Source organism: Bombus flavifrons, chromosome 4, assembly GCF_040668555.2.
Source record: "Bombus flavifrons isolate JBK064 chromosome 4, iyBomFlav1_principal, whole genome shotgun sequence".
Lineage (NCBI taxonomy): Eukaryota > Metazoa > Arthropoda > Insecta > Hymenoptera > Apidae > Bombus > Bombus flavifrons.
Window position 1 is genome coordinate 837,736 of NC_138445.1, and position 26,663 is coordinate 864,398.

General features: G+C 34.4%; 1 protein-coding gene across 11 annotated transcripts in view; it reads right to left on the reverse strand.

The window, feature by feature from the left end:
* The window catches only part of Tsp26A (Tetraspanin 26A), a 130,532-nt gene that overhangs the window by 43,688 nt on the left and 60,181 nt on the right, over positions 1–26,663 (reverse strand). For 10 of the 11 annotated variants that reach the window (XR_011172940.1, XR_011172942.1, XR_011172943.1 and 7 more), the window contains one exon: positions 1,847–1,967. Coding sequence is in view for 7 of the 11 variants with exons in the window: in XM_069111733.1 (XP_068967834.1) it covers positions 1,847–1,967 (121 nt within the window). In the remaining 4 variants the exon portion in view is untranslated. Of the gene's footprint in view, positions 1–1,846; positions 1,968–14,022; positions 14,134–26,663 lie in introns of those variants that run through there. The other variant, XM_069111728.1, reaches the window with a different exon arrangement.

Genomic DNA, 26,663 nt, shown 5'->3' on the forward strand with positions numbered 1-26,663 from the left:
GTTTTAGTTAAGATTTTTAAACTCAGCGTCTTGAAAAGGTTAATTAAGAATGGTATGTAACGAACTGCTTAATTACGGTTGACCTCGAGAAAAATTCCAGATCCTCGCGAAAAGATGCGTTCCGTGTAAGTGTAGCCCATCTTCTCGAGAAAAGGCACGGAAAAACGCACTGGAAGTGCAAGGAACTTGTCCGCGATACCCTAAAAGCACGTTGAAATTACCTTCGCCCGGTAAAAAATAATTAGTACGCATCTTTTGGCCAATTGTTCATTGAAGCTAAATACGAGATGGGCTGAAACTCATTTTTCCACTTCTTTTAACGAGAGCTTTAATTAGCAAGTTACTTTTCTGCGCAAATAGTTTCTTCTCTTTATAATCATGTGGAATGAAATGGCAAGTTACGTGTATCAAATGTTCGCCTTTTGACCATCCACGAGTTTCAACATTTTTTATTTAAGACTACAAGTAAAACCGATATGTCTAGTGATGGGATCTTTCCTAGCGATGGGCTGGTGCTTTCAACTGAATATCTGCCGCCATAAAAAATCTATTGAGGATAAATCTGGCGAAAGAATCTGCCAGTAATTTTTACTATTGCAATATTTTGTTCGCGACATAAACGTCATTTCAAACATCCGATCCAACGCTGTGTTGAACTAAATTTCATTAATTCTATAAATCAAGGAATTCATTTCTGAAGTCAGGATCATTCGAAGATCATAGTATAGAGTTGTTGAATTGATGTATGTATGTTGATGCATGAAATCAAAAATACATCGTACCATTGAAAAAAAAAGTGAAGATGACTATGCTTTTTTACAGGAAGAAGCATTTCTTGGCGGTTTTAAGTACTGCAATTTCTAGCTGTTTCAAAGTAGGTCAACTTTTGTTTGAAACATTTTCCTGTTGCATTATCAGAAAAGCTTGAAAAACTACTCTTCGTTACAACTAATCTTCAAAATATTGATACGTCTTTATTCACACGATTGGACAAAGTTGAATTGACCGAAACGAATACAGTGGAATCATTTCTCTGAATTTGGAGGACAAATAATTTGTATAATAGGAATTCGTATAATAGGGGCTCTCAGTCAGATATCTGGTCAGATACTCTGGACAGGAGATTGACATGGAAACAACGCATCATAGACAAATCGAAGCAAGTCAAGGTTAAACTTAACAAGTTTTACTGGCTCATTGGCCGTCGCTCCAACTTTAAGCACTCAGAGCAAAATAATGCTATACAAAGCCATACTAAAACCTGTCTGGACCTATGGGATCCAACTATGGGGAACAGCGAGTAACTCCAACATAGAAATCCTTCAAGGATTTCAATCAAGAACACTAGGATCCTTAATAGATGCACCTTGGTATGTCACCAAGGAAACAATCCACCACGACCTCAAGATACCCACAGTAAAAGAAGAAATATACAAGTTCAGAAGCAGATATAACACGAGAGTCAACAATCACCACAACCCATTATTCACCCAACTACTTGACACGACGGACCAGATCCGCAGACTAAGAAGAAGATACCCTTTAGATTGAAGCATTAGATTCAACTAGAATCAACATAATATAAATTATTATAAACCAAGTTATTGTACCAAATGAAGTTACTTAGAATTCTCAACGAGAATTGATTGTAAATAATCTACCAAATGAAAAAAAAAATAATGGGGGCTCACCAACTTCCCTCATTATGTACCTATTATTTTTCGTTCACACGATAGGAGCTGATGTTCAGAAAAGTGAATTCAACCGGCAAAATTTCACTTAATCGGCGATTAACTTTCATTCAAATAAATGGAGTTCTAAAGAGTTAATATAAATCGCTACTTACCGACTAGAATGAGGATAAATGCTGGGTCGAGCGCAACATTTGTGAGCCTGGACAAATTGTTGAATGTGTCCTTTTCGGTCCAAGCCCATACACCTACCGCCATGATACCCAAACCCAACCACTGAAATATCAAGAGAAAAGAACTTTAAAAATTAGTCACAACGACGATTAATTCTAACATTATAGATGAAACATTTTAATTTGAAACAGGCATTAAAACTTTTTCTCAAACATTTTTCTTGATTTATATTCCCATCTTTTGTAGTTGTATCCATTGCAAAAAACAGTGATTATGTTGATAAACAAAATATGTTAATTATGTTAGGTTTATTCTTGGTTTTAAGTAAATGCATCGATCAATCACGGGAACTGGTATTTCGTATTTTTGTCGTAATCTCTTAACAAAGCTGCAAACAACTCATATTATATGTGAAATTTGTTCTTATTTAGACATTTCATTAAATTCCCACGATTTTCTAAAATGAACAATATTCTAATGCATCACTTTGACAAATATTCGCTTAGCTTTAAATCCATTCGCTTGGTCAAATAAAAAAAAGAATATTAATTAAAATATAATAATCATTAAGTTGACAATTGGTATTATTTAAAGTACTTATTTAAAAAATAATATTTCAAATGTAAATTTCGTCCAGGTCTGCTCCATCGGTCGATATTTAACACTATTTACACTGAACGTAAGATACGTTCTTAATTAACAGAAAATTAAGAGAATCCGACGTTTTCGTCAGAGGAAAAATTTATTCAAAATGCCAATTTCTACGACATATTTAAAAATCATCGAAATCGATGAGAGAATAGTTAATGCACAAGTTCAACATGAACAAATGAGTATACATGAGTATAGTATGAGTATGAATGTATACAAATGAGTAGCCTGTATGAGATTAGCTGCTGGTTCTTTAAATCTCGTATCTCTTTGTCTTGTTCCAAATCGTTCAACGCTTGTTCTACCTCGTTGCAAAGAAATAATGAATCATCTCGAAAGGTTACAGAAACATTGCCAAAGAGTGGAATTCTTCACAAGACCCCCATTTTTTTTTTTTTAGAATCAAACGCATAAAAGTCGTTCTAGATTGCTCTAAACGTTGTTCCAAAGTACTGTTCCGAAATGTAATATTATGTTATATTATATTATATTATATTATCGTATTCAATTTAGGAAATAATCTGAAGAAACCGTAGCCATAGAACCATGGACATTTTTCTCCATTTTGACGACGATAATACACGGTAAAGGGTTCCTTCTTCGAAACACGTATTTACATCCGTAGAACAATGCAGAACAAAAATTTGCAAATTACACGAATACGAGGCTGACCTTACTGTTGCGTCGACGCCGCTCGTCGACGACGTTTTATCAATTTTCTTGAGAATGGAAGTTGTTCCAGACTTGGCTGCTTGAAAGAATTACCTGCAGCCCTGGAACAACTGACGGCAAACTTTTGGAGAACGGAACATGAATACGAGGGTGACTTTACTCCTGCGTCGTCGTTTAAATAACATTTTATCTCCCATGTTAAGTATGGGATTGTCGGGTAAGTCTTAAGACTCAAACTTTATCCCAACACGTTTCAAAAATACAATTTTAGCGAACAGACACCGTCCTGTACAATAATTCTCTGCCATTGGATATGTGGCGGCACTCGACAACAAATACCTCCACTTGACACTAACTTCTACCGGACGAAGGTAGCGCAGTGGTTAGCGCAACGAAGGGGAGCTCATACCAAACGAAGGGGAGCTCATACCACACAAAAACTGTGTAAAATACCTAGGCATAAACATAGACGAAAAATTAAACTATAAGCAGCACATCGAAATCCAACTCTCCAAAGCCAGCAAAACATTCTGGAGAACAAAAAGATTATTCTACTCCAAACATCTCAACAACCAAGTAAAAGTCCTGTGCTACCAAGCACTAATCGGACCGATCATAACCTACGGCTGCCCAATCTGGTACAACATATCAGCCTCCCAAATTGAAAAAATTCGCATATTCGAAGGAAAATGCATCAGAGCTTGCTTGACAGATCCGAACACAGCGGATTCCAAAAATATGTTAAAAACAAAATAATCTACGACCTAGCCAACATTCACCGCATAGACTATCACATCTTAAACTTAATAAGAAACCACTTAAAAAACCACACAAGCGGCAAAGATAAAAGAAAACAGCTTAATCTTCAGTTGCTTATTCCCAAATGACGCATATTACAAAAACACTCTGGCAACAGGCTACATCCCCCCAGAAGCTTTCCTATACCTAGACGAGAAAAACTACCTCCAAGACCAACATAACATTCCAATAATTTATCACATAAAAAGAAAAATAGGGACCAAAACTATTCTCTACGAAGAAAACTTAAACGGACAAACCGCAGACACTAGGTGGAGATACAACATGGCCCTCCCTCTGAAAGACACTAAAGACAAACACAGAAAAAACACAAAGAAATATTGGTGGATACCGAATCCATAATAAAATAATAGAGAAAATCATTAAACCGACAGAACTCAATTCTGCCCCCGTATAACACAGGTGTAAACATTGTATATATTGTAAATTTTTTTTAAATAACCTATTTAACATCCCCCTCCCCCTCCCTATAATCCCGCCCCTCCCCAAAGTTATACAGCACCCAAAAAGTACACTACCGAAGCGTCCTGTTTTGCGACCAAGTTTTCAGGACAGAAAAAAGCAACCAAAAACAAAATCACATAAAAGCTCCGGTCCCCAGCGGCTTAATTCCAAAGATCAGATTACATCATAAAAAAAGTAACACGCCGACACATAACATAGTATGGCTTCGTCGTACCGTCGCGTATCGGTACTTTTGCCTAACACATTTTACCGAAATTCACAGTTTATTGTGAATAACCAAATGTACTAGTATGTATCTTGGTTTAAATAAACATTATAAAAAAAAAAGCAGTGGTTAGCGCCTTAGGTTACGAACATTCGGGACCCGGGTTCGAATCCCGGCGCTCGTAGTCCGATTTTTCTTCCATGGCATATAAATGAGAAGAAAGCAGCAGTAGCTTATAGCGACTCTACATCTTCAGCCAGCAGCTACAATCATCAAGGACAACAACTTACACCTCAGATAGTGCCATTATTCCATTCGTGATGGAATTCCTGTTGTTTCTCATTATCAGCAAAAACGTGAGCCTGACAAGGTTTAGAATTTACCGAACAACCCTATATCATATGTCGTTTAAGAGAATAATTGGCATAAATAGGGATAGTTATACGGAAAATATGTTTAATTAACAGATGCGCGTCAGTGTCGTACGTCATTTAATAGAATTGCCTTAAATAGAAATAGTTGGCCATCTGAAGCCGTATGCGATAACGCGTTCGTATTTTGCGGGATAATCGTTTCTAATCCTTGGAGGTTAATTTATGGCATCGTGCAACTATCGAGTTTGCTGCGGAAACAAACATGTATCTATTATGCGAGTGGAATAATACGTTCGTTGGCGCAGACGAAACCAACAAATCCGCATTCAATCAAACTCCTCTTCGTAGATTTATGAGGAAAATAGACATTGTGTATTTGTATTTCAGCATTTATGTTAATATTATTTATTTCTTATCTTCGAAGACTTTTAATATCGGAGTTAGAAAGATTACAGGTACTGATTAAGTTGACAAGCTAAATGCGATATCCTTCGAATTAGCATAACGAGTAACGTGTTATTAAATTTAACATATCGACTTTGAGCATTCACGATGAACTGCGCCGATGTTAAATTTGTGTATTGGCCAAGCTGGAATGTGGTTATAAATAAACTGTAGATGTTCGTGCACGTTCAATATACAAATATATATGAAAGATGGGTATAATATATTAGCGATATATATTCCATTTGCACAAGCAACAACAAATGCGACTCTCCATTTTGAGGCCGAAAGACATAAAATAAAGCAAATTACAAATTAATAATATATTCGATATAAGTTTAATGTATTAAATATTATGTACGGTACAATATTTACTAATAAACATTCTGTTGCAAAAAGTGGAGTAAAGTGCCTTGTATGTACTTTTTTCTATTAGCAAAATATCAAACAGCAAAAGACATTTTGCACAGCATAGAGAAGATAGTTTTCTTTTTAATCCAAAGAATTACTTGACTCAAAGCGAAATAAAATTTTTTAAGGAAATCCAAAAATCCGTGGACAGGAGTACTTATTTAAAATCATGTATGTATAATTTAATACAGTTGTAGCTTTATTCCTACTGTTTCAGAATTTTAATTGATTTGAAGCTTTGCATTAAAGCACCCCTTTTATCATGTAACAAAATATTAAGTTCTATTTACCAAACTGATTAAAAGTTTCCTATATTGAAAGTATTCATGTTCGACTAATCATAGCAATACACTATCAGAATCCTCAAAATGCTATATTTTTTTGTTTTTACTTAGTTTTTTTATTTAGTTGTTTACATTCACAATTTGTCCAATTTGTACATTTGGTAGAATTTTTTGGCTGTTTGTTTATCAGGTGGGTGGCTACCCCCAGCGGGGCATTTACTTACAGTGACACTTCTTAACCCTTTAACCTACAACTACGGGCGTAGCCCGTAGTACGATGATCGGGCCAAACGTAAATATTACGGGCATTCTCGAACGTAAATCGTAGGTTAAAGGGTTAACATACTTCATCGCGATATTCTAAAAATTACTACACTCTATTTATAAGTGTAGTATATTACTACACTCTTTGTTTATAACAATGTCACTGAATCGATTGGTTTTTAATAACATACTACAACATTTATTCTAATTAGTAGAAACAAATATTTCATTTGCCTGATGAACGTAATTTGTTGTAATAAAGCGTAACATCGCACAAATATTTCGATAAGGAATAAGTTACAATATTGAATTTTTCAAGAACAATGATTTAAGAGAGAAACAAGATTATATGAAGTACTTCAATAGACTTATCATAATACGTCTTCGTGTGTGTGCACATTTTTCTGTCGTTGATTTGTCCGTAGCAACGGGTCATCGAGATTGGCTCGATCGGAGAACAATCATCCGCAATAATTCCGCAATAATTCCATGAATGTGCTAGTGACACATTCCAGCCTGACACGGGAATGCCGTTGTTCGTACACGTAGAAATAACAACGATCCACGAAAACATTCTTCTCTCTCGTTCTCCTCTATCAAATTGTCAAATTTCTCGTAATAGAAATATTCGATAAAAAACATTTCTGTTTTCGTGATGCTACTTACGCTTAATATCTAAACATCTGTGCCGATTAAAGAAAAAATAATTTTTTATTAGATTCCTTATTAGATTCTAGAAAATAGATTCTTCCCATCGTTACGTATATCTTTCGAAAGAACTTAATTTTATCCTGAGGATATTTTTCATTCAACAACAAATAAAGGATAATTAAGTAATTTTATTTAAGTGCTGAAACTTCGTACAATTTAATAATATCGTCTTACGGTTTACGTATATAGCAATCGCAATATCTGCGCTATACAGGGTGGTTGGTAACTGGTGGTGCAAGCGGAAAGGGGGTGATTCTACGCGAAAAAAGAAGTCGAAAATATAGAATAAAAATTTTTCGTTTGAGGCTTTGTTTTCGAGAAAATCGACTTTGAATTTTCGCTCGGTACGCGTCCACTTTATCACGTCTCGTTATAACGGATCTCACTGTAGATCGTTGTCTCGATGGAAAAATTAAAAAAAAAAATGTTTATTCTATATTTTCGACTTCTTTTTCGCGTGGAATCACCCCTTTCCGCTTGCACCACCAGTTACCAACCACCCTGTATATAATGGTTAGTTGTTGTTGCGTATTATCGACTAAAGAGCAACCGGTCAGGTCAAACCGATCGGTCGATATCGCGTACCTCAAATGACTTAACGTTCAAGGTGGAGAAGATGAAATAACTCGAGTGTTAGATTCAGACGGCACTTTATTTGTACTAGTTGTAGCACTTAACCGAACTAAGTGAGGACTACTGTGTCTTTAGTTCACTGGCTATCCTGTTAAATATAATGGTCACTGACTGAATACTGTTACATGCTGACTCTTAGAATACTGGTGCAAGAGTGTCTCTTGGTGATGTTGCTGTCGTAGAGGAAGGTTCGTGGTGGGTGTGTCTCAAGTCTGTTTCTAACTGATCATTGGGTAAAGACGTATGTTTGAGAATGGGTTGGCTGCCTTCATGAAGGCTCGCGTGCGGGTGACCCTACACTTGCGGAAACTCACGTGTCAGGTCTTCCTGAGATGTACCATAAAATAAAGAAGTTTCGTGCCTTATGGGTCTTTTCCGTGGGATCCTAAAGTACCTTGACTGTACAATAGGCCCACTGTTTATGATAGGTCCGCACTAGGGTAGCGTAGACCCTTGACGGTCGTCCTGACCGAGGATCGTATCTGGTTCACATAAAGCGTCGCGGTAATTACCAGGTGGCCACTCCAAATTCCGAACAGTTGTCTTTCTTGCAAGCAGAGACGACCGAATGAAACGATTATGACACTGCGATTGAATAATTGATCATTATCGCGGTCGAAGCACAAAAATACAGATAATACGTTAGAGCGAATGTGATTTGGATAGTTTGCTGCCAACCGATCACGTCTAATATTAATAATTAATAATTGACGAACCATATATTACCGAATAATCTGTGTGTATTTCCATGTAAATTTATGTGTTTGAAGATATAATTGGGAAAATGGAAGCTCAGTAGAAAATTGCTTTATCTATCAAATATTACAGAAAACACTATACTGTGAATATCTTATTATACAGGGTGGTTGGTAACTGGTGGTACAAGCGGAAGGAGGTGATTCTACGCGAAAAATGAAGTCGAAAATATAGAATAGAAATTTAAAAATTTTGAAATTTTAAAAGTTAAAAAAATAACGTCAATCGAGACAACGATCTACAGTGAGATCCGTTATAACGAGACGTGATAAAGTGGACGCGTACCGAGCGAAAATTCAAAGTCGATTTTCTCGAAAACAAAGCCTCAGACGAAAAATGTTTATTCTATATTTTCGACTTCTTTTTTCGCGTAGAATCACCCCCTTTCCGCTTGTACCACCAGTTACCAACCACCCTGTATATCGTTTCATATTATGTGCATTCTGTGTAATATTGCACTTTCAAATTTCCTACAGTCGCATAGAGATGCAGTGTAATTGTGAGATTAGCACATGGTATTGTTGTATATCCTTCGAAACATAGATGCTCGAGGCGCGGATTTCGTTAAATATCAGAACGTCGGAGTAATTTACATGTTCATTAGGATCGTTTTAATCATCGAGAAAGCTGAGTGAATAATTCAGAGACGAGTTAAAGATCGCGTGAGAATTGCTACTTGAGCGAAATTTCTCTCGCTTCGTGGATATGTATAGGAAATAAATTTTGAACGCTTATCAATCGACTCTTGACAGCGATTACTTTACACGTAATTTTCGGACAACAGGTGAAAAATAGCTTTTTGTAAATTGGCTATCAACGTCTCGTAGTTACTATATCTTGCAAGGACAGTAATAAGGATATACTACATTTTCCTTAGTTTCTCGCAGATAAGAGCAAGTAAGTAGAATCCTTCAGTCGACCCTTTACGACCTTTACGACTTTTTTCTACATTTTGATAAAGTATTTGATAGAGTGTAAGTGATCAACTTTTAAGACTTACACCACTTTCGCATTAAAGGCGAGTATGCGACCGTGTCGGCGGCTTCTAAAAATCAAAATTTTCTTTTGCATATTGTGTAAAGCTCGATAAGCGTAGAATACTATGGTGAAAGAATATTTAAAAATTCTAAGAAATTTGTATTACATCCTGTTCGACTATGTGTTCTGCATTAATCAAACAACGAATAATGAACGCAAATAGTTGAAACTGAGAATCATTAGAAATTAAAATTTCTATTATACATTTTTGTGTAATTTTTACACATCGTTTGCTACACACTCTTTATGCAGTGTACTCAAGTTTCATCCAAAAAGCTCACACCACGTTGCATGCGACAATATAGGCAATATCGAATTCGTTAATTAAAGATAAAAAATCATCTTCATTAAAAATGAAAAATAATTTTCATCAAAGATAAAAGATCGTATTCGTTATTGTGTTTCCCAGGTTTATTAAATTTATTCATACGTCAATTTCTGTTACCATCCTTTCTCTTTTTCTACGAATTTGTATAAATCTGTAGATTCATAGAATTGCATATGCTGCGAATATTTTATTTCGCGTGTTTCTTTGTTGTCGGTGCTGTATTCATTACGAGTCCTTTTAAAATCTCAGAAGAAAACATTTAAACAAATAACATTTCAATGAAACATACGTTCCCAATTTATGTACCACCTTTTATGTGTTTTCACACGCCACCAAAGTTTCTTTGTGTGAAACATTGTCCGTTATAGATTGGAAAATTAACTGTGTGAATTTTTACAAGGAAAAATCCAGCGGTATAATGTAATACAATAAAAGAGCGATAAAATACAGAAAATAAGAGATCAATGTAAGAATATAATATTTTTTTTTTATTTATTTATTTAAATTTTACAATTTGTCCAGTAGGACATTTGGTAAAATGTTATATCTTAGTAGTGTAATAATATAACATGTGGGTGGCTACCCCCAACGGGGTACCATCTTCGTGTCAGAAGAATATAATATAGCGTAAGAAATTAGAAATAAGAATCCAACAAGCTCTCTCTGTAACAGGCTACGAGCTTAAAGTACATAATAAATTATTATTATTATTATGTGAATTTTTACATAGTTTCACAGTTTACATCAGTTTTCTGCTGATCGTTTCCTAGCGTTTTTGGTTTTTGTACTCTTACTTTGGTTAGTAATCAATACACTGTCCGCATGCGTCTAGACGTGTTTACTCTCTTCGGTGCTGTTACGATGCACTGAAACTTTTATTCTCCAATTGGCCCCGAAAATAGTATTTACTTCTGCTTCCTCAATATAATGATACATATGTAAGATCGTTAATCATATGGTAATTCAGCTGATCGATTCTGAAGTCTATAAAATCGATTCTCTTGAGCTACCGATCTTTCTCCGTCAATCTTCAATGTTTTAAATAATTACTCTTTCTTCTGTGGTCTTGTCTATCTCTGATGTTTCTCTCTGTCCGTTCGTTTGGGAAACGAGTGTCAAAATGACTGTTCGTAAAACAAAGAAAGTCGTTCTGTCCGTGAAACAAAGAAAGTCGTGCTGTCCATGAAACAGGGAAAGCCCCTATCACACTTGAACTCTAGGGAGTTTACATATACGTACTTTATTTCAATACATAACATTCTGAGAATCGAAATCAGAGTTATTTGTGAGATCACATGATATATGAATGAACAAAAAAAAAAATGTTAAAACGATAAATTGCTTTTATTTCTGGTTAATAAAACGTAAAATATCATGACTTTGAAGGTAACAGATATATCGCCAGTAGAAACGTGTCTTAAGCAAAATCGAGTAAAGATGTAAATTACATACGGTGGCTGCAGAAAATATTCGTAATAGAACGTACTCTTATTTTCTAACTAAACGCTCCTATAGCAAGTTCCATATTTCATTTCCACGATATTAAATTTTTCTAGTCACATGAAAGTATACCAAAAAATTCTACCAAATGTCCAAATCGGACAAATTGTAAATGTAAACAACTAAATAAAAAAAAAATAAAGACATGAAAGTATTACTAAATTTAATATGTTTGAATTTAATTAATTAATATGTAAACTCTACAATAGGTACATTGGCGTGTAAATAACTTTACTCGTTACCTATTGTCTTCACTGAGAAACTTCTTAACTGAGTTACGTTGGATTTCAAAGGATACTTTTCTTATATTCTGCTATCTCACGTTTTGTCTATTTTTTACAATATTAATCAGCCATATATTCTCTACATACGCTAAGATCCATTATAAATGCACCCTGGTATGTCACCAACGAACTAATACATTGCGACCTCAAGATACCAACAGTCAAAGAGAAAATAGCAAAATATAGCGACAGATATAGCAAAAGAATCAACAAACATCGAAACCCCCTAATTATTGGACTACTTGATACGTCGGATCAGATCCGCAGGCTGAAGAGACACTACCCGCTAGACCTAAACGCTAGATTCAATTAGTTATCTAAATTAAGCAATATTTACTTATTTATAATACTTACTTATAAATTATACTTATCTATAATAAGTATTAACTTATTATAAATAATTAGCCATGTCACTGCGCCACGCCAGAAAAAATTACTGAACATTCTCAATGCGAGAATTGATTGTAAATTTCAATAAATAAAAAAAAAAAATATATTCTCTACAAAAAGGTATTAATCTATTTATACCGAAAGGCTATCAGTTAGGCGGGTATTTTAACTTTAATCTGTTTCAGTTAGATCGACTAATATTATGAAAAATTTAAACAAGCAAACCAAGCCATTTAAAAAACTCAAGATCGGCCTGGTATCTCGGAAAATAAAATTGCATGCAAACGACGAGTCTCTTGAAACGCAGCAAAATTCGTTTAAGACGATTTTTTGATAAGACCAATAACGATTTATTTTAGATGGATAGATTCTTATTGATTCACTCTGTACATAAAACATATATGACTACAGAAAATGTTTGCACTCCATCGTATCCAGTGTAAAATTTACATATTAATTAAGTAGATTCAAACATATTAAATTTCCTAACACTTAGTAGTAACTTAATAATATTTTAGACTGTACTTCTTATTGACCCATTTTGTATGCATATAATTTGACCATGACATTCTCTGTAATAAACGAAAACAAAAATAGACTTTTTCCGTATTCGTAGGTATTTCATGTTTCAAGGTAAACAATAGCTCCACTTTATACAAGGTATATATGTATATGTGCAATATAATAGTCGCTACAGTTTTTTGGACATGTCCGATAATCCGAGAAAAAAAATATATTCTGAGCAACAGTTAGCCAGTGGTGAAGAGGCAGTAAACTGGGACACAAAAAATTGGCATAAAAAAATGTTGGATCAAAAACTTTCATTTTTTTATATAGCAATACATGTATAATCTTTTTTATCCAATATCGTAACATCGATAAAGGATAACATTCTCTTCGTTTTAGAAATGTCCTGTTTGCGATATTAAAGCTATATTATGTTCATATTATATTTATATAAAGTTGTATTATATTATACCAATAATTCTACCAAATGTCCAAATCGGACAAATTGTGAATGTAAACAACTAAATAAAAAAAAAATATTATACCAAGAATAGATGAATTCGATGCAGACTATGTAGAAGGAAGGAAGAAGACCCGAGACATGTGATAGAAGAATGTGAAATAACGGGAGGACCAAAGGACATAGGGAAAACGCTAATTGAGACTGGAGAAGGTTTAACAGAACTTTTTTTTTTTATTTATTAATATTTACGATCAATTCTCGCATTGAGAATTTTTAGTAATTAGTTTAACAGAACTAAAAGCAATAATAGAGAAGAGAAGGGCAAACGACAGGAAGGATGCACAGCAAGGAGGCTAAAGACCAAAGTTGCAATAGTTTTTAGTCATTAGTTGCTAATTTGTAGTTTATAGTTTATAGTTTTAGTTTTTAGAGATAGAATAATTAAGGGAGTGCAATAGAATAGAGTGGAAAAGAGGCGAGGTAGACATATAAGAAGAGAAATAGACATAAGAGATGTAAAACCGAAAGTTCGTCCAAAGCCGAAAAGCACGGACTAAGCAATAATAAATAATAAATAATAAATAAAATAATAATAGATGAATTCATTAATTCTTGAGATTTCCGAATAATATTACACTAATTGCTATTTATACCATCTTGTATACTTTCATACAATTATTATATATATTTTCAATATATCAATTATAATAATTCAATTATAATATATTTTAATACAATTAATATATATTTTTATTACGCGTTGTTTCATTATTTAATTGTTTGTTCACTTGCAAAAATGAAAAATGGAATACTAGTACTACTGGAATACTACTACTACTGAATACTGGAATACTAGTAGCACTTCAATGAAATTTATTAATATGTCGTATTTAATCATATTATATAAATAAGAATGAGAATCGAAAGCAATTTTTTCTTGAAATTTTCAAAGTATTACCTGTTTTATAGTGAAATATACAGCATTGCCGGTTCTGTAATGAATTCCACTTCGTTCCACTGCTGTTCTACGCCGTTCACTGACGCTTCTGTTTACACATCAAGTTTGTAGCAATTGAAATACCGTTACTTGTCTCTCCCGCTCGAAATCAAGCTACACCTGACTAATGTAAACATAAACGTAATACACTATTGGAGCGACGTAGAAAGTTTAAGAATATTTTTATAAAGAATGTATTTGTACCGCCAATTTTCTATTATTTTATACTATAAACGTCTTAATAAATCTTAATATGTTATATTATTACGAAACCAATCTTAATATGTCTTAATAAATCTTTATATGTATATTCTGTTCTCAGTCAACAATATGGTAATAACGACTGAAAAGTACAATTTTAAAATAGAAATAATAATTTATCAAGCTGTAACTTGATTTAGAAATTAATTATGCTACTCCGATTTTCAAGTTATATTACTGCATTTTATTTTGATCATTCATTATACATAACGCTATTTGATAGAAATCGGCACGGAAATGTTTCTACAAGCACGTAATATAACCAAACGCGAGAATAATGAAACACAGGTATATATTACTAAAACATATATATGAAACAGAAATAATAAATGAATCTTCACAATATTTTAAACAAAACTCTTAAAAAATTATAGTAAAAAGCTGTATTAAAGAATTACAAACATTTAATAAAGGAACTAAAATGAACATTATAAGACATGTAGAACACAAATGAAATGTTATATTAGATTTATAAATAGATTTCTAATTTTTATCTACATAATTGAAAAAATGAAATTTAAATAAAAATTTGTTTGCTAAATATCATAGCAAGTGTCATCGAATCATATTAGATTTATAAATAGATTTATGATTTTTATCGACATAATTAAAAAAATGAAATTTAAATAGAAATTTCTTTGCTAAATATCATAGCAAGTGTCATCGAATCATATTAGATTTATAAATAGATTTATGATTTTTATCGACATAATTAAAAAAATGAAATTTAAATAGAAATTTCTTTGCTAAATATCATAGCAAGTGTCATCGAATCATATTAGATTTATAAATAGATTTCTAATTTTTATCGGCATAATTAAAAAAATGAAATTTAAATAGAAATTTCTTTGCTAAATATCATAGCAAGTGCTCTACTTTAAATATTCTATACATTTTTGCATATTATACACAGTCTGTAGATTCTCGGAATTTTTAATTTGCCCAAAATGCATAAACATTCGCAGTCTAATTATGACCGGCAGAGTAATTACAAAATTAAGTGAAAAAAATTACCACATACGACAAACAATAGTTCGTTTTATCATTTTGACATGCACTGAAAAATGAAGATAGGCGTTCGTTGTTCGGAATTAATTTTATGTATGGTACATTGAATACGGAGATCGTTCTCGACGTCAAAAAATGTCGTTCAGGGGGCGAATGATAAAAGTGGTAGGCGCGTGGAGGTGAATTCAGACAACAAGTCGAAAACTTTTAAGCTCAATTAAACTTGAACCAAGTTGCAGACAGAACCATCGCCCCGAGGCGATGAGAGCAATTGGAGTGCTCTTTCAGTTGGCTGACCGGTTCATTTGCTACCAATACGAAAAATAAAATACGAAGCCCTGCGAAAGGAAACGAGGAATATATCATCGTGTAGCGAAAAGTGTTTCTCATTTATATCCCGATTATCCTCGATGTTCCAGCCGATCGATTAATCTGAGAAATTAATCAAATGTCGCATTATTCTCCTGCAATTAAGCGAGATAAAAATTCTTCAAAAGGAAGCATAGCTGTTATGTTGCGTAAAAAATATTAATTGATTGATCCATGTACGTATTACTTTGAGGATAATAGGTAAACTACAGAGAATTCAAAGAATATCTTTATATACAGTCGAAGGTAAAAATAAGCAGACTACTAGCAGTATACTACTTATCTTTATGCTACATATTAGATTAGAATTCTAAATCTAAACACTAAACTCTATGAACTACTGTAACTATCGCATATATATTGCAGTATCTTTACTACAATTATTTTATTTAAAATAATATTTTATAAATGGATTAAACAGACGTTGGTTAAACAGGAAACGATGGTTGTTTAACGTGAACTAATCACAATAACGTATTATAATTAAGACAACTAGATGGTTAATTTGCAACTCTCGTCACCACGGATGTGTCACGTAAACTTGAGGGTTGTGTGATAAAATAAAAATAGTTGAGTCGTAACACAACTATTAATTTTGTTTTAATTACACTTTATTACAAATTCAGCAATCAAATTGCAATACACACTGAATTAACATAAATCACAATTCACTCCAACCACGTTATGTAAAACTTAGTTACAATGATACGTTAAGTACGCGACTGTTATAAGGGTAGAGACCGGTAAAGATATGTTGACTATTCTAAGGATACAGAATAAGTGGAGTTTTACTGACGATACTGTGTCTGAGGAAAGCTAGGGATGGGTGTGTCTAAGGACACGGGACTATCGGATTTGTTGATGACAATTTTGGTTAAGGAAGCGAGGGCAGTAGACACCGTCTCCGATTGGATAATAAGACGGTTGGTGGACCAGGAAGGGTTTTAGCCGCCCTCGAGAAAAGGTTGCTAACGCAAGATACCGAACGTGAGAAAAACCAACTTTCCCGTGTGAACCCGTAGTAAACAATAAATGTAAAGGGGCACTTAAAATAAAAGATACTTGTTTGGTCTGAAGGATCTTAACTATGAAAACGCCAAGATCCATGGTGGATCCTTAAGACTATTGAGGGTACGCGCCAAGGATGTGCAGACATCTGGGCGCCATCCTGCCCGCGGTGTGACCTGGTCTCTGATGTGAATGGACGTTACAGATGCTCTCTCTCTTTCTCTTTCTCTCACGCGGAGCATACTCTCTCGACAACGCTAGTGTCACGTAAAATAAAAAAAGAAATTGAAGATGAAAATAAGAAAGAGAGAATTTATTTCCTAACACTTCGTTTACGCTAACGACAGTTTACTTCCGAACTGCAGCCGTGACTTTCCAAGACTCTCGATTTCTGCTGCCCTGTGTCTATTCTCTTCGTCACTTTGCATAGGCAAACGTAACATATCCTCTCGTAAACGGGCGATATTCTCATTCTGTTTTTGGATACTGTCCAATATTGCTCGCAACATTGGATCAGTTGAGGTAGAGGTTTGAGGTTCGTTTGTCTTAGGTATTGTTACGCTGATTTTGTTACTTTCGGACGAAGACGAGTCTTGGTTACTGCTGAAGCTAGGTTTTCTTTCACCGTAACGTACAAAGGAATCCAGTTTACCTTTTATTGTCACTCCACTTGGTTCGTGATAGTTTCTTCTTTGTTTCTACGGATGACCGTAGTCCCAAATAATTCTATCTTACGTAGATGATGAATGTCTTTTGGTTTCTGAACAAACATTCTTCAGTATCCTGGCAGGATCGCCAAAAAAGGCCCGTAAAATAAAAAAAAAGAAATCGAAGATGAAAATAAGAAAGAGAGAATTTATTTCCTAACATTTTGTTTACGCTAACGACAGTTTACTTCCGAACTGCAGCCGTGACCTTCCAAGACTGAAGCTCTTACAACTCAGTCGCATTCCTATACAAGTGGTTATGAAGTAGGGAGGACCCCCAGGTGTTGGGTCTGAGCCTTGGACCTGCTGCTGTCGTGTGCAGTCCCTTGCCGTCTGATGAGTGTCCGTCATCAGCCCGTCGGTTTTGAAGTGTGCCGGTCATGACACTAGCAACAATATCTCCCCATTCACACTCTTTGGCTTCTCAATTCACACTCTCTGACTTCTCAACTAACACTGGCTATAAACTCGTCTTTGTCCCTTAGCATCCCTTTGTCTTTTGTCTCAGCCCCATCACGCACGTGTTCCGCAACCGTTCGTGGCCAGGGTCACGCAGGCCTTTTCTGCGAAACTATTCGATTGAAGGACAGACGATACATTGTTGGGCCTATCGGCACTTCGGCTCTCTGGTTTTTTTTTCTATTTATTTATTTAAATTTTACAATTTGTCCAGTAGGACATTTGGTAAAATGTTATATCTTAGTAGTGTAATAATATAACATGTGGGTGGCTACCCCCAGCGGGGCACCATCTTCGTGTTTGTTAGGTTACGTCCTTTGTGAGATCTGTTGGGTGTTTCCTTTTTAGTCTTCTTTCTATGTTTGATGTGTTGATCGTTTCCGCTGCCAGCCGATTCGGGTGCGTTGCTACTCTTTCTCTGTACCTTCTTGCGCATCTGCTAATCTCCTCCTTGACCGTTGGTATTCCAAGGTCTTTCCGTATATCTTCGTTTCTGACGTACCATGGTGCGTTTACTATTATTCTGAGGATTTTAGCTTGGATTGTCTCTATTTTGCTTATATGGTTCATTGCTACTGTTCCCCATAGTGGTATTCCGTACGTCCAGACTGGTTTTATGATCGTTTTGTAAATTTTTAATTTCTTTTCTATGCTTAGTTTGGAATCGGCTCTCTGGTGACATTGTTTATAGTTCACCCGATACCTCTCAGGCCTTTCGTCCACGATACTACAATATTTAGATTTAGAATTAATTAAGAAATAACCAAAACATTTCATAGTTAAAACAGAAGGAAACATTTCTCGTGTCCTATCTTCTGCATCATACACGTATGTACACACACACATACGGTCGACAATTCGTTTATATAATACATGTACGTTAACCATCAAAAGTTTGAGTAGCATCAACTTCATCAAATTAGCAGACGAGGTAATATGTAGTTTGCTCGAAAATGTGTACGAATCCCGCATGATTCAGTGCGTGTCCTCGCATTTTATGAATCCGAGAACACCCTTGGCCAGTGTACGGAGAATAACCAGCGCCCTTCGTGAAACTAAAGCCTCGTCTCTGTTTAAATTTTGACGAACGCGTCTGTCAAGTTATATTACCATTTTATTTATTTATACAGAAGTGGAATGTTATGAGACGACGGCGTTAAAACATGAGAAGCCGAGATGCTGAAGCAAATTATCGTTATACAGAATCGAGGTGACATACAATTTTTTCTTTTTTTTTTCTTTAGTTGTTTACATTCACAATTTTCCGATTTGAACATTTGGTAGAATTTTTTGGCTGTTTGATTATCAGGTGGGTGGCTACCCCAGCGGGGTATCATCTTGGTGTTTGTTGCGTTATATCCTTCATGAGATCTGTTTGGTGTTTCCTTTTTAGTCTTCTTTCTATGCTTGATGTGTAACATAAATTGAACTATAGAATTGAATATGGAGATAGATTGCTGTGTAAAAGTATTAGGTAATCTACCATACTTATTTGATAATGGCTAATGATAATCACATTTGTAGGAAATATTATAGTTTGTTCTAGTTCGCAATTTTCGTACAGATACTTCAGCAAGCAAATCCTTAAGAAACTTTCAAGAAATTCTAATCTTCGGATAAACAAATTTTTTAATTGAATTGCTATTAGTAGTAGACCGTGGACTTTTACGCGTTTACAAGAAATTTAAAAATGCAAAAATCTACAAATGTACGTAATATGTAAAAATATAAAAAGTATTCAAAGAGAAGTACTTTTTTTTATTTATTTTTTATTTATTAATATTTACTATCAATTCTCGCATTGAGAATTTTCAGTAATTTTTTCTGGCGTGACGCAGTGACCTGGCTAAATATTTATAATAAATTAATACTTATTATAGATAAATATAATTTATAATTTATAAGTAAGTGTTGTAACGAAGTACTTGTTACAAGATTGAGGCGCAGAAACAGCTGCGAAACAGTTAGGAGCAGCACAACAGACTATGTCAAATCGTCTACACGAGATTTTTTTTTCTATTTATTTATTTAAATTTTACAATTTGTCCAGTAGGACATTTGGTAAAATGTTATATCTTGGTGTTGTAATAATATAGCATGTGGCTGGTTACTCCCAGCGGGGTACTGTTGAAGTGGTCACCACTTATAAGAAAACTCTACATCTGGTCTTTTTAGTTTCTCAAGCACTGAAGCCATCGACAGCGCGTAGACAAAAGACTGCGACGAAGTCAGACCATAAACAGAAGACAAGCGATGTTGGCTTCGGGGTTTTCAGTTATTGGGTAACACAGCTAGCGTGCGGATCTGGACCAGCTCAAATTGTATTCTTACTTATAATTACACTTATATTTAAATATATTTTCTGCCTTACAATTTATCCACTAGTTTTCTCTGATTATACATCGAATAACCTCAACAGGTACCATCTTCGTGTTTGTTAGGTTGTGTCCTTTGTGAGATCTGTTGGGTGTTTCCTTTTTAGTCTTCTTTCTATGTTTGATGTGTTGATCGTTTCCGCTGCTAGCCGATTCGGGTGCACTCTACACGAGATGAGAAAGATTTAGAAGGAACGTGGATGTCCTGTGAAATTGCTGCATGATAACGTCAGGTCACGCGTTGCTTCTGATAGAAGAGGCACCGTAATGAGACTTGGATGAAAAGTTACGCAGCATCCGGCACATTCACTCGACATTGCTCCGTCGAACTATCATCTGTTTCGGTCGACGCAGCACGATTACTCGGATACGCGCTTTCGATCAATTGATGAAATACAGAAACGACTGGACGACTTGATCGTGTCAAAGGACACGACACTCTTTCGAAGTGGAACCCATCAACTGCCCGAAAGATGTAAAGTTATTTCGATGTAAAATGTAAGATAATTTTTTAATAGAAAATCCGTTTCACTTTTTTTAAAATAAATCATCCTTTAAATAAATTTCCTTAGAAAATTTCGACTATTCATTTGTGCACCTAACAACGAACGTTTGTGGATATTAACATCATTGATACGCTGTCAGATGAATTTTAATGAATTTTAAGATGAAAGTTATGTTAAAAACTATAAAATGAAAAATACCGATTTTCACGTCTCCTATCGAGAACGCGGTTAGACCATTTGCGCTATAAAACCGAGGTTCATGGTGTTTCGTCATTCAATAATGATTCTTTAATTCGGTTGGTTATGGACAGGGAAATGACTTTGCGTTTGATACGTGTCGAAGAGCGTCGCACCGGATAGCATAAATATTGATCGGTTAGCTGTACTTGAAAAATCAATAGGACGCATGGTTTCAACCGACTAGCCACTGTCCATGGTACACCGTAGTTAACGTGCTCGACGATTATTCCTACGCAGAACTGCACACGCCATCGTGTGAATTTCATGCGGGTAGAATGCATATCGCATGCGTTTGATGCTTTTATATTGATATTAAATCAAATAGTATGTATATAATTTGCTTTCATTTCGATATACATAATTTCTCATCATTAGAGATTGTATTATAAATTTATATGCGAAATTAATACCACAGTAATAGATCATAGAAATACGTGCTATTATATTATATATATAAAAGTTGTCGATATTGATAAATATTCAATAATTATTAATAGAATTGTATACAATTATTAATATTAATTAATCCATATTAACACGTTGACTACCACGACACCCGTATTCGGGTGTCAGCAAAGTTTCTGGTCGAGCCGCGTAACCCATATTCGGGTGTCGCTTATTTGACTACTCGCCAAGGATCGTCGTAGGTATTTGAAAAGATATTCCATAATAATAAAACTGTTGAATTGTTATAAAATAAAAATACGAAAATGGTTTATTAAAAAAATGATTTAGAATGTAAAACTATAAAGCATTCTATACATAGGCGAGGTTGGTCAGGACAATTTGGACAATAAGTTGTTGTTTTCTTCAAATTCTTTTCTGCCTTTGTTCGGTCCATTCGACGTCTTTTATTCGCATAACATAGTTTGCACGCGCGTCTAATGCTTCTTCCGGAGCCGTTTTTCCGAACGGCGATGTTATGCTGACTCCGTCGAAGACAAGGATCTTTTGTATTTTCAGACAACCCTAATAATTTTCCAACTAATAATTGTCTAAATATTCTAATATTTATATTTTTCCTTGTTGCGATTTCGTAAACCGTCAAAGCGTTTACAACAGAAATTCCCAGAAGGAATTGAACGCCAAGTTTTCTGTACCATTCGATTCCTTTTCTAATTGTGGTGGCATAAGAAACCATTTGGTCGGAATAATCTATACCACACTTTCCTTCGTTATATTCAACAACAGCTAGTGGTTTTAATGTTGCGAATAAAAGAAACGAGAGATCATTCTTGGGACCACCACTTGAGAGACTCGCATTACTAAAATATCGATGGGAGCACCTAGCAGAGAACGCTTGGTACTGCTGCACGCGTGGCCTGACGGGGATTTTTTTGAAAACACGCGTGGCCTGACGGGGATTTCTTTGAAAACACGCGTGGCAGTCAACGTGTTATGTCGCCAAATGAAGTTATTAGAATTTTATATTACTTAATCTCTGATATTACTCGGCTGTTCCCCCTTGGGAGACACAAAGAGCTTACTGATAATTACATAGCACAAAGAGCTTACTGATAGCACAAAGTTACACAAGCTCAAACTTTTCTCAAAATTCGTATTCTCCTGAAGTGTGGCTTTTATATCGTATAAGAAAACAAATAAAGAAATGAAAAATATAGATTATATTAATAAACAAAGATCGTACTAAGCTACGAGCCTCGTTACAATAAACGATACGTGCACACACACGTATGCGTGTTAGCGACGACGCAATTTCGTGCCACGCCGTTATTTAGCTTTATGATAATTTATGGATTGGCAGGATGCTTGAGCAAATATTTGGAAAGTCGATAGCCGGTGACTGGAAGTCGTGAAACGAGGTATGAGGTATCGATCACCTGTTTAGAGGATGCGTGAAACAGTTTGGCGAAAGATAGATTGGTAGAGAGATAGGCTGACGCCAAGCAACTCGACGTTGCATTAACAAAGAAAAAGAATAGAGACTTTGTTTATAGGATCTGGCTACGAGATGGAGAAGGCAATGACGTATTCTGATAAGCAAGGTGGGAGGGATCTCACGGCACACAAAAATTCATTTTTAACATACACATGTCTTCAATTGCAAGATTATTTATTATTAATATTACTATACATTTTTCATTTTTAAATAAAAAGTTGTTATATCATGTTTATAATTGTATATTCTTTGATTCTTCTAATTTGGAATTTATTCCATTAAATATTTTATTTTCGTTTAAAACTTTACTATTTATATATTCGATATTTCCCTTATTTCTAACTTTTTTAATTAGATGGACATGCCAGTTACAAAAATTTTTACACGGCTATTTAATTTTGTCTCTGACGTAAGAGAGTGAAAACGTGTGTCGCAAAATTAGCAGTCTCTACATTTCAGTACGATTATTATGTATGTATTCCTAAAAGGAATTGAAAAGGTTAAATCATTTAACTCATGGAAATTTTGGAATAAAATTATATCATAAACTATAGAATCTTCAATCTTTTTAATGTAATGCTAAGAGAACAGCGCGATATTATCGATGATTACGTATGACCAACAAGATATTAATTATAATATTATGTCTACTATTTGCATGATTTCACCTGTACATATACACCACTGCTCGTAAGTATTTAGGTATTTTGAACGATTTATATTGTATCTAATGAATAAATCGCGGGCGCTATGTCAGATGCATCATAGAAAGGTACACTGATAGGTAGATGCACAGTGTAGTTTGTATCAGATTCACAGTAGTAGAGTCCCGGAAAGATCAGGCATCCGCGTCTGAACGCTTTCAGTTGGACACAGCGCTCATACCAAGAGAATCTGAATACAAAGAGTTCGTCAAGTAACTAAACGGTTCTATACGGTTTGACGATTATAAATGCATAAAAAAAATCATTTGCGATTTTATAAAATATATAGCACAATATGTAAAATGTAGTTGGTTGAATAAATTTGTATTAATCCCTTACAGGATAATATTATGTTATATTATATGATAATATTATATTATTGTGGATATCAGCATGGGTACCAATATACCAGGTATGTAAATATGAAACCGGAATTTTTGTATAGAAAATACACGTTTATTGTATGAAAATGATTAAAAATATTTTATTCGAAGTATTGCCCATCGCTGGCTATACATTTTTCCCACCTGTCTGGCAATTGGTGGATGCCACGCCAAAAAAACTGTCGCTCTTTTGAGGCAAACCAGTCATCGAGCCATTTTCGTAAGAAGTGAAGTGCTGGTCAGAAAGTGCGTGTCCTATCGATGCAAATAAATAGAAATCGGACGGAGCCAAGTCTGGTGAGTAAGCCGCGTGCGAAAGTATTTCCCAACTGAACGCTTCGATCGTTTCCTTGACCGGTTTTCCTGTATGCGATGGTGCATTATCACGAAGCAAAATTGCTTTGTGTTGCCTTTTTTGATATTCTGGTCGTTTTTCACGCAAAGCTTGATTCAAATCGATCATTTGTTGTCGGTAGCGCTCGGTATTAACGGTTTCGCCAGGTTTTAACAACTCGGTGGTCTTTTTCGGTGGTCTTCCACGTTCTTCGTTCCTCGCGTCAAAAATGCCACTTCTGAATTTTTTAAACCACTCAAAGCACTGTGATTTACCAAGAGCATGCTCACCGTAAGCTTCGACAAGCATTCGATGCGATTCTGCAGCAGTTTTCTTCAAATGGTAACAGAAAATCAATGCTGTCCGCAAATCGTAGTTTCCAGGCACAAAATTTGACATGTTCAACGCTATTACAAACTATGCTGTTGTATGAAACTTGTATTGTTCCGAGTCGAAAATATTTGTGAGATGTCAACAAAGACTTTTGGCATCAATGACGCAGTTTAGTGATAACTACATTATCAGCTAGGGTCATCCATAGGCAAATTCCGGTTTCATATTTACAGACCTGATATTAACGGACAATGGCAGTGTAATAGTTCTGCGTGCATCTGAAGATATAAAACTAGATGAAGAGGTAATAAATTTTGTCTCCTTGTTATTACTAACTTGTAAAAAAAGATTTCCCTTTGTTCTTTGCAGATAGCTTTTAACGTCTTACGTGATTCCATAGATTTGTATCTTCGACTCATACCACGGAAAATATATGGAAAAAGTATAGTAAGTTATGAAAAGAGAGGAAGAATTTAGAAATTGTTCACTTGATATGTATGTTGAATTAATATTACCGTTAACCTCGCGTATAATATAATTGTTTATCTTATCAACTTATACATAGCTTGTATTTTATTTTTATCCTTCTGCGTTTTTTACAATTTAGAAATTGTTCACTTGATATGTATGTTGAATTAATATTATCGTTAATCTCGCGTATAGTATAATTGTTTATCTTATCAACTTATACATAGCTTGTATTTTATTTTTATCCTTCTGCGTTTTTTACAATTTAGAAATTGTTCACTTGATATGTATGTTGAATTAATTAATATTATTGTTAATCTCGCGTATAATATAATTGTCAATCTTATCAACTTATACATAGCTTGTATTTTATTTTTATCCTTCTGCGTTTTTTACAATTTAGAAATTGTTCACTTGATATGTATGTTAAATTAATTAATATTATTGTTAATCTCGCGTATAATATAATTGTTTATCTTATCAACTTATACATAGCTTGTATTTTATTTTTATCCTTCTTCGTTTTCTTTTAAATACCAGCTAATTTGTTCTTATTATTTTGACAACTTAATTTTTCTTTTCCAAAAGCTGTAGCAGCCATACGAAGTGCTTGGAATTTTGTAAATTTTATAAAATACAAATATCATTGTTTTCTGATCATAACATGAAGTTTCGTCGAAATATGTAACAGTCTTAATCTTTCTTCCTTTAATACTTTTTTCATGTTGTGATATTATTTCCTCGTCATATATCATATTCCGGTAATTCGTAGTAGTTAGTTATTGTACTTTAAAACGTTCTATCGTATGAGGGATGTTACACAAGTACTTTTATTTGTAGTCTTCCATATTATTTTATTACGGTATATTATAATGAAAAGTTTGATACGTTAGACTTACTCACTGTTTATTGCTCGTACAACTAGCTTCAACAAAACAACATTAATATTGGTAATTACGTATCAACTTGTAACACCATCAATTCTTATTAATATTAACAATAAACCATGTTCCACTGTTTAGTGTTATTCTTATTTCAATATCCTCCCATATGTACAACCCTATGCTATAAATTAATTAACAACGTAATGCCTGCAAAGCAATATTTATTTTATTTCTTAAATATTCCATAGAAATATCGACTCTAAACACTTTCTGTTCTATTATGCACACTGTTTGTTCTATTGCATCTTCTTATTTATTTTCTATCTATACGTTTATGCTGTATCTTATTATGCTCGTAATTAGCTTATTCCAACACCTTCGTCCCCAATTAACTCGTGCAACAGATGTTTTACTGCAGTAGCATAGCTACGATTTTAAACCATCTTGTTTATATTGCAAATTAGTATGTTGCATTAGCGATTTCGATTGTATCAGGTGGAGCGGAAGATCGTACATACATTTCAACTCTCAAACTTTTATGTATAAGGGAAAAGGAACGAAACAGAAAGGAGTGGAGGGAAATTGGGTGAATGCAGAATAGCGTTCGGGATTTTCCTCACGAACTTTACCGGCTACTTTCATTCAAGAAGTGGAATGCACTTT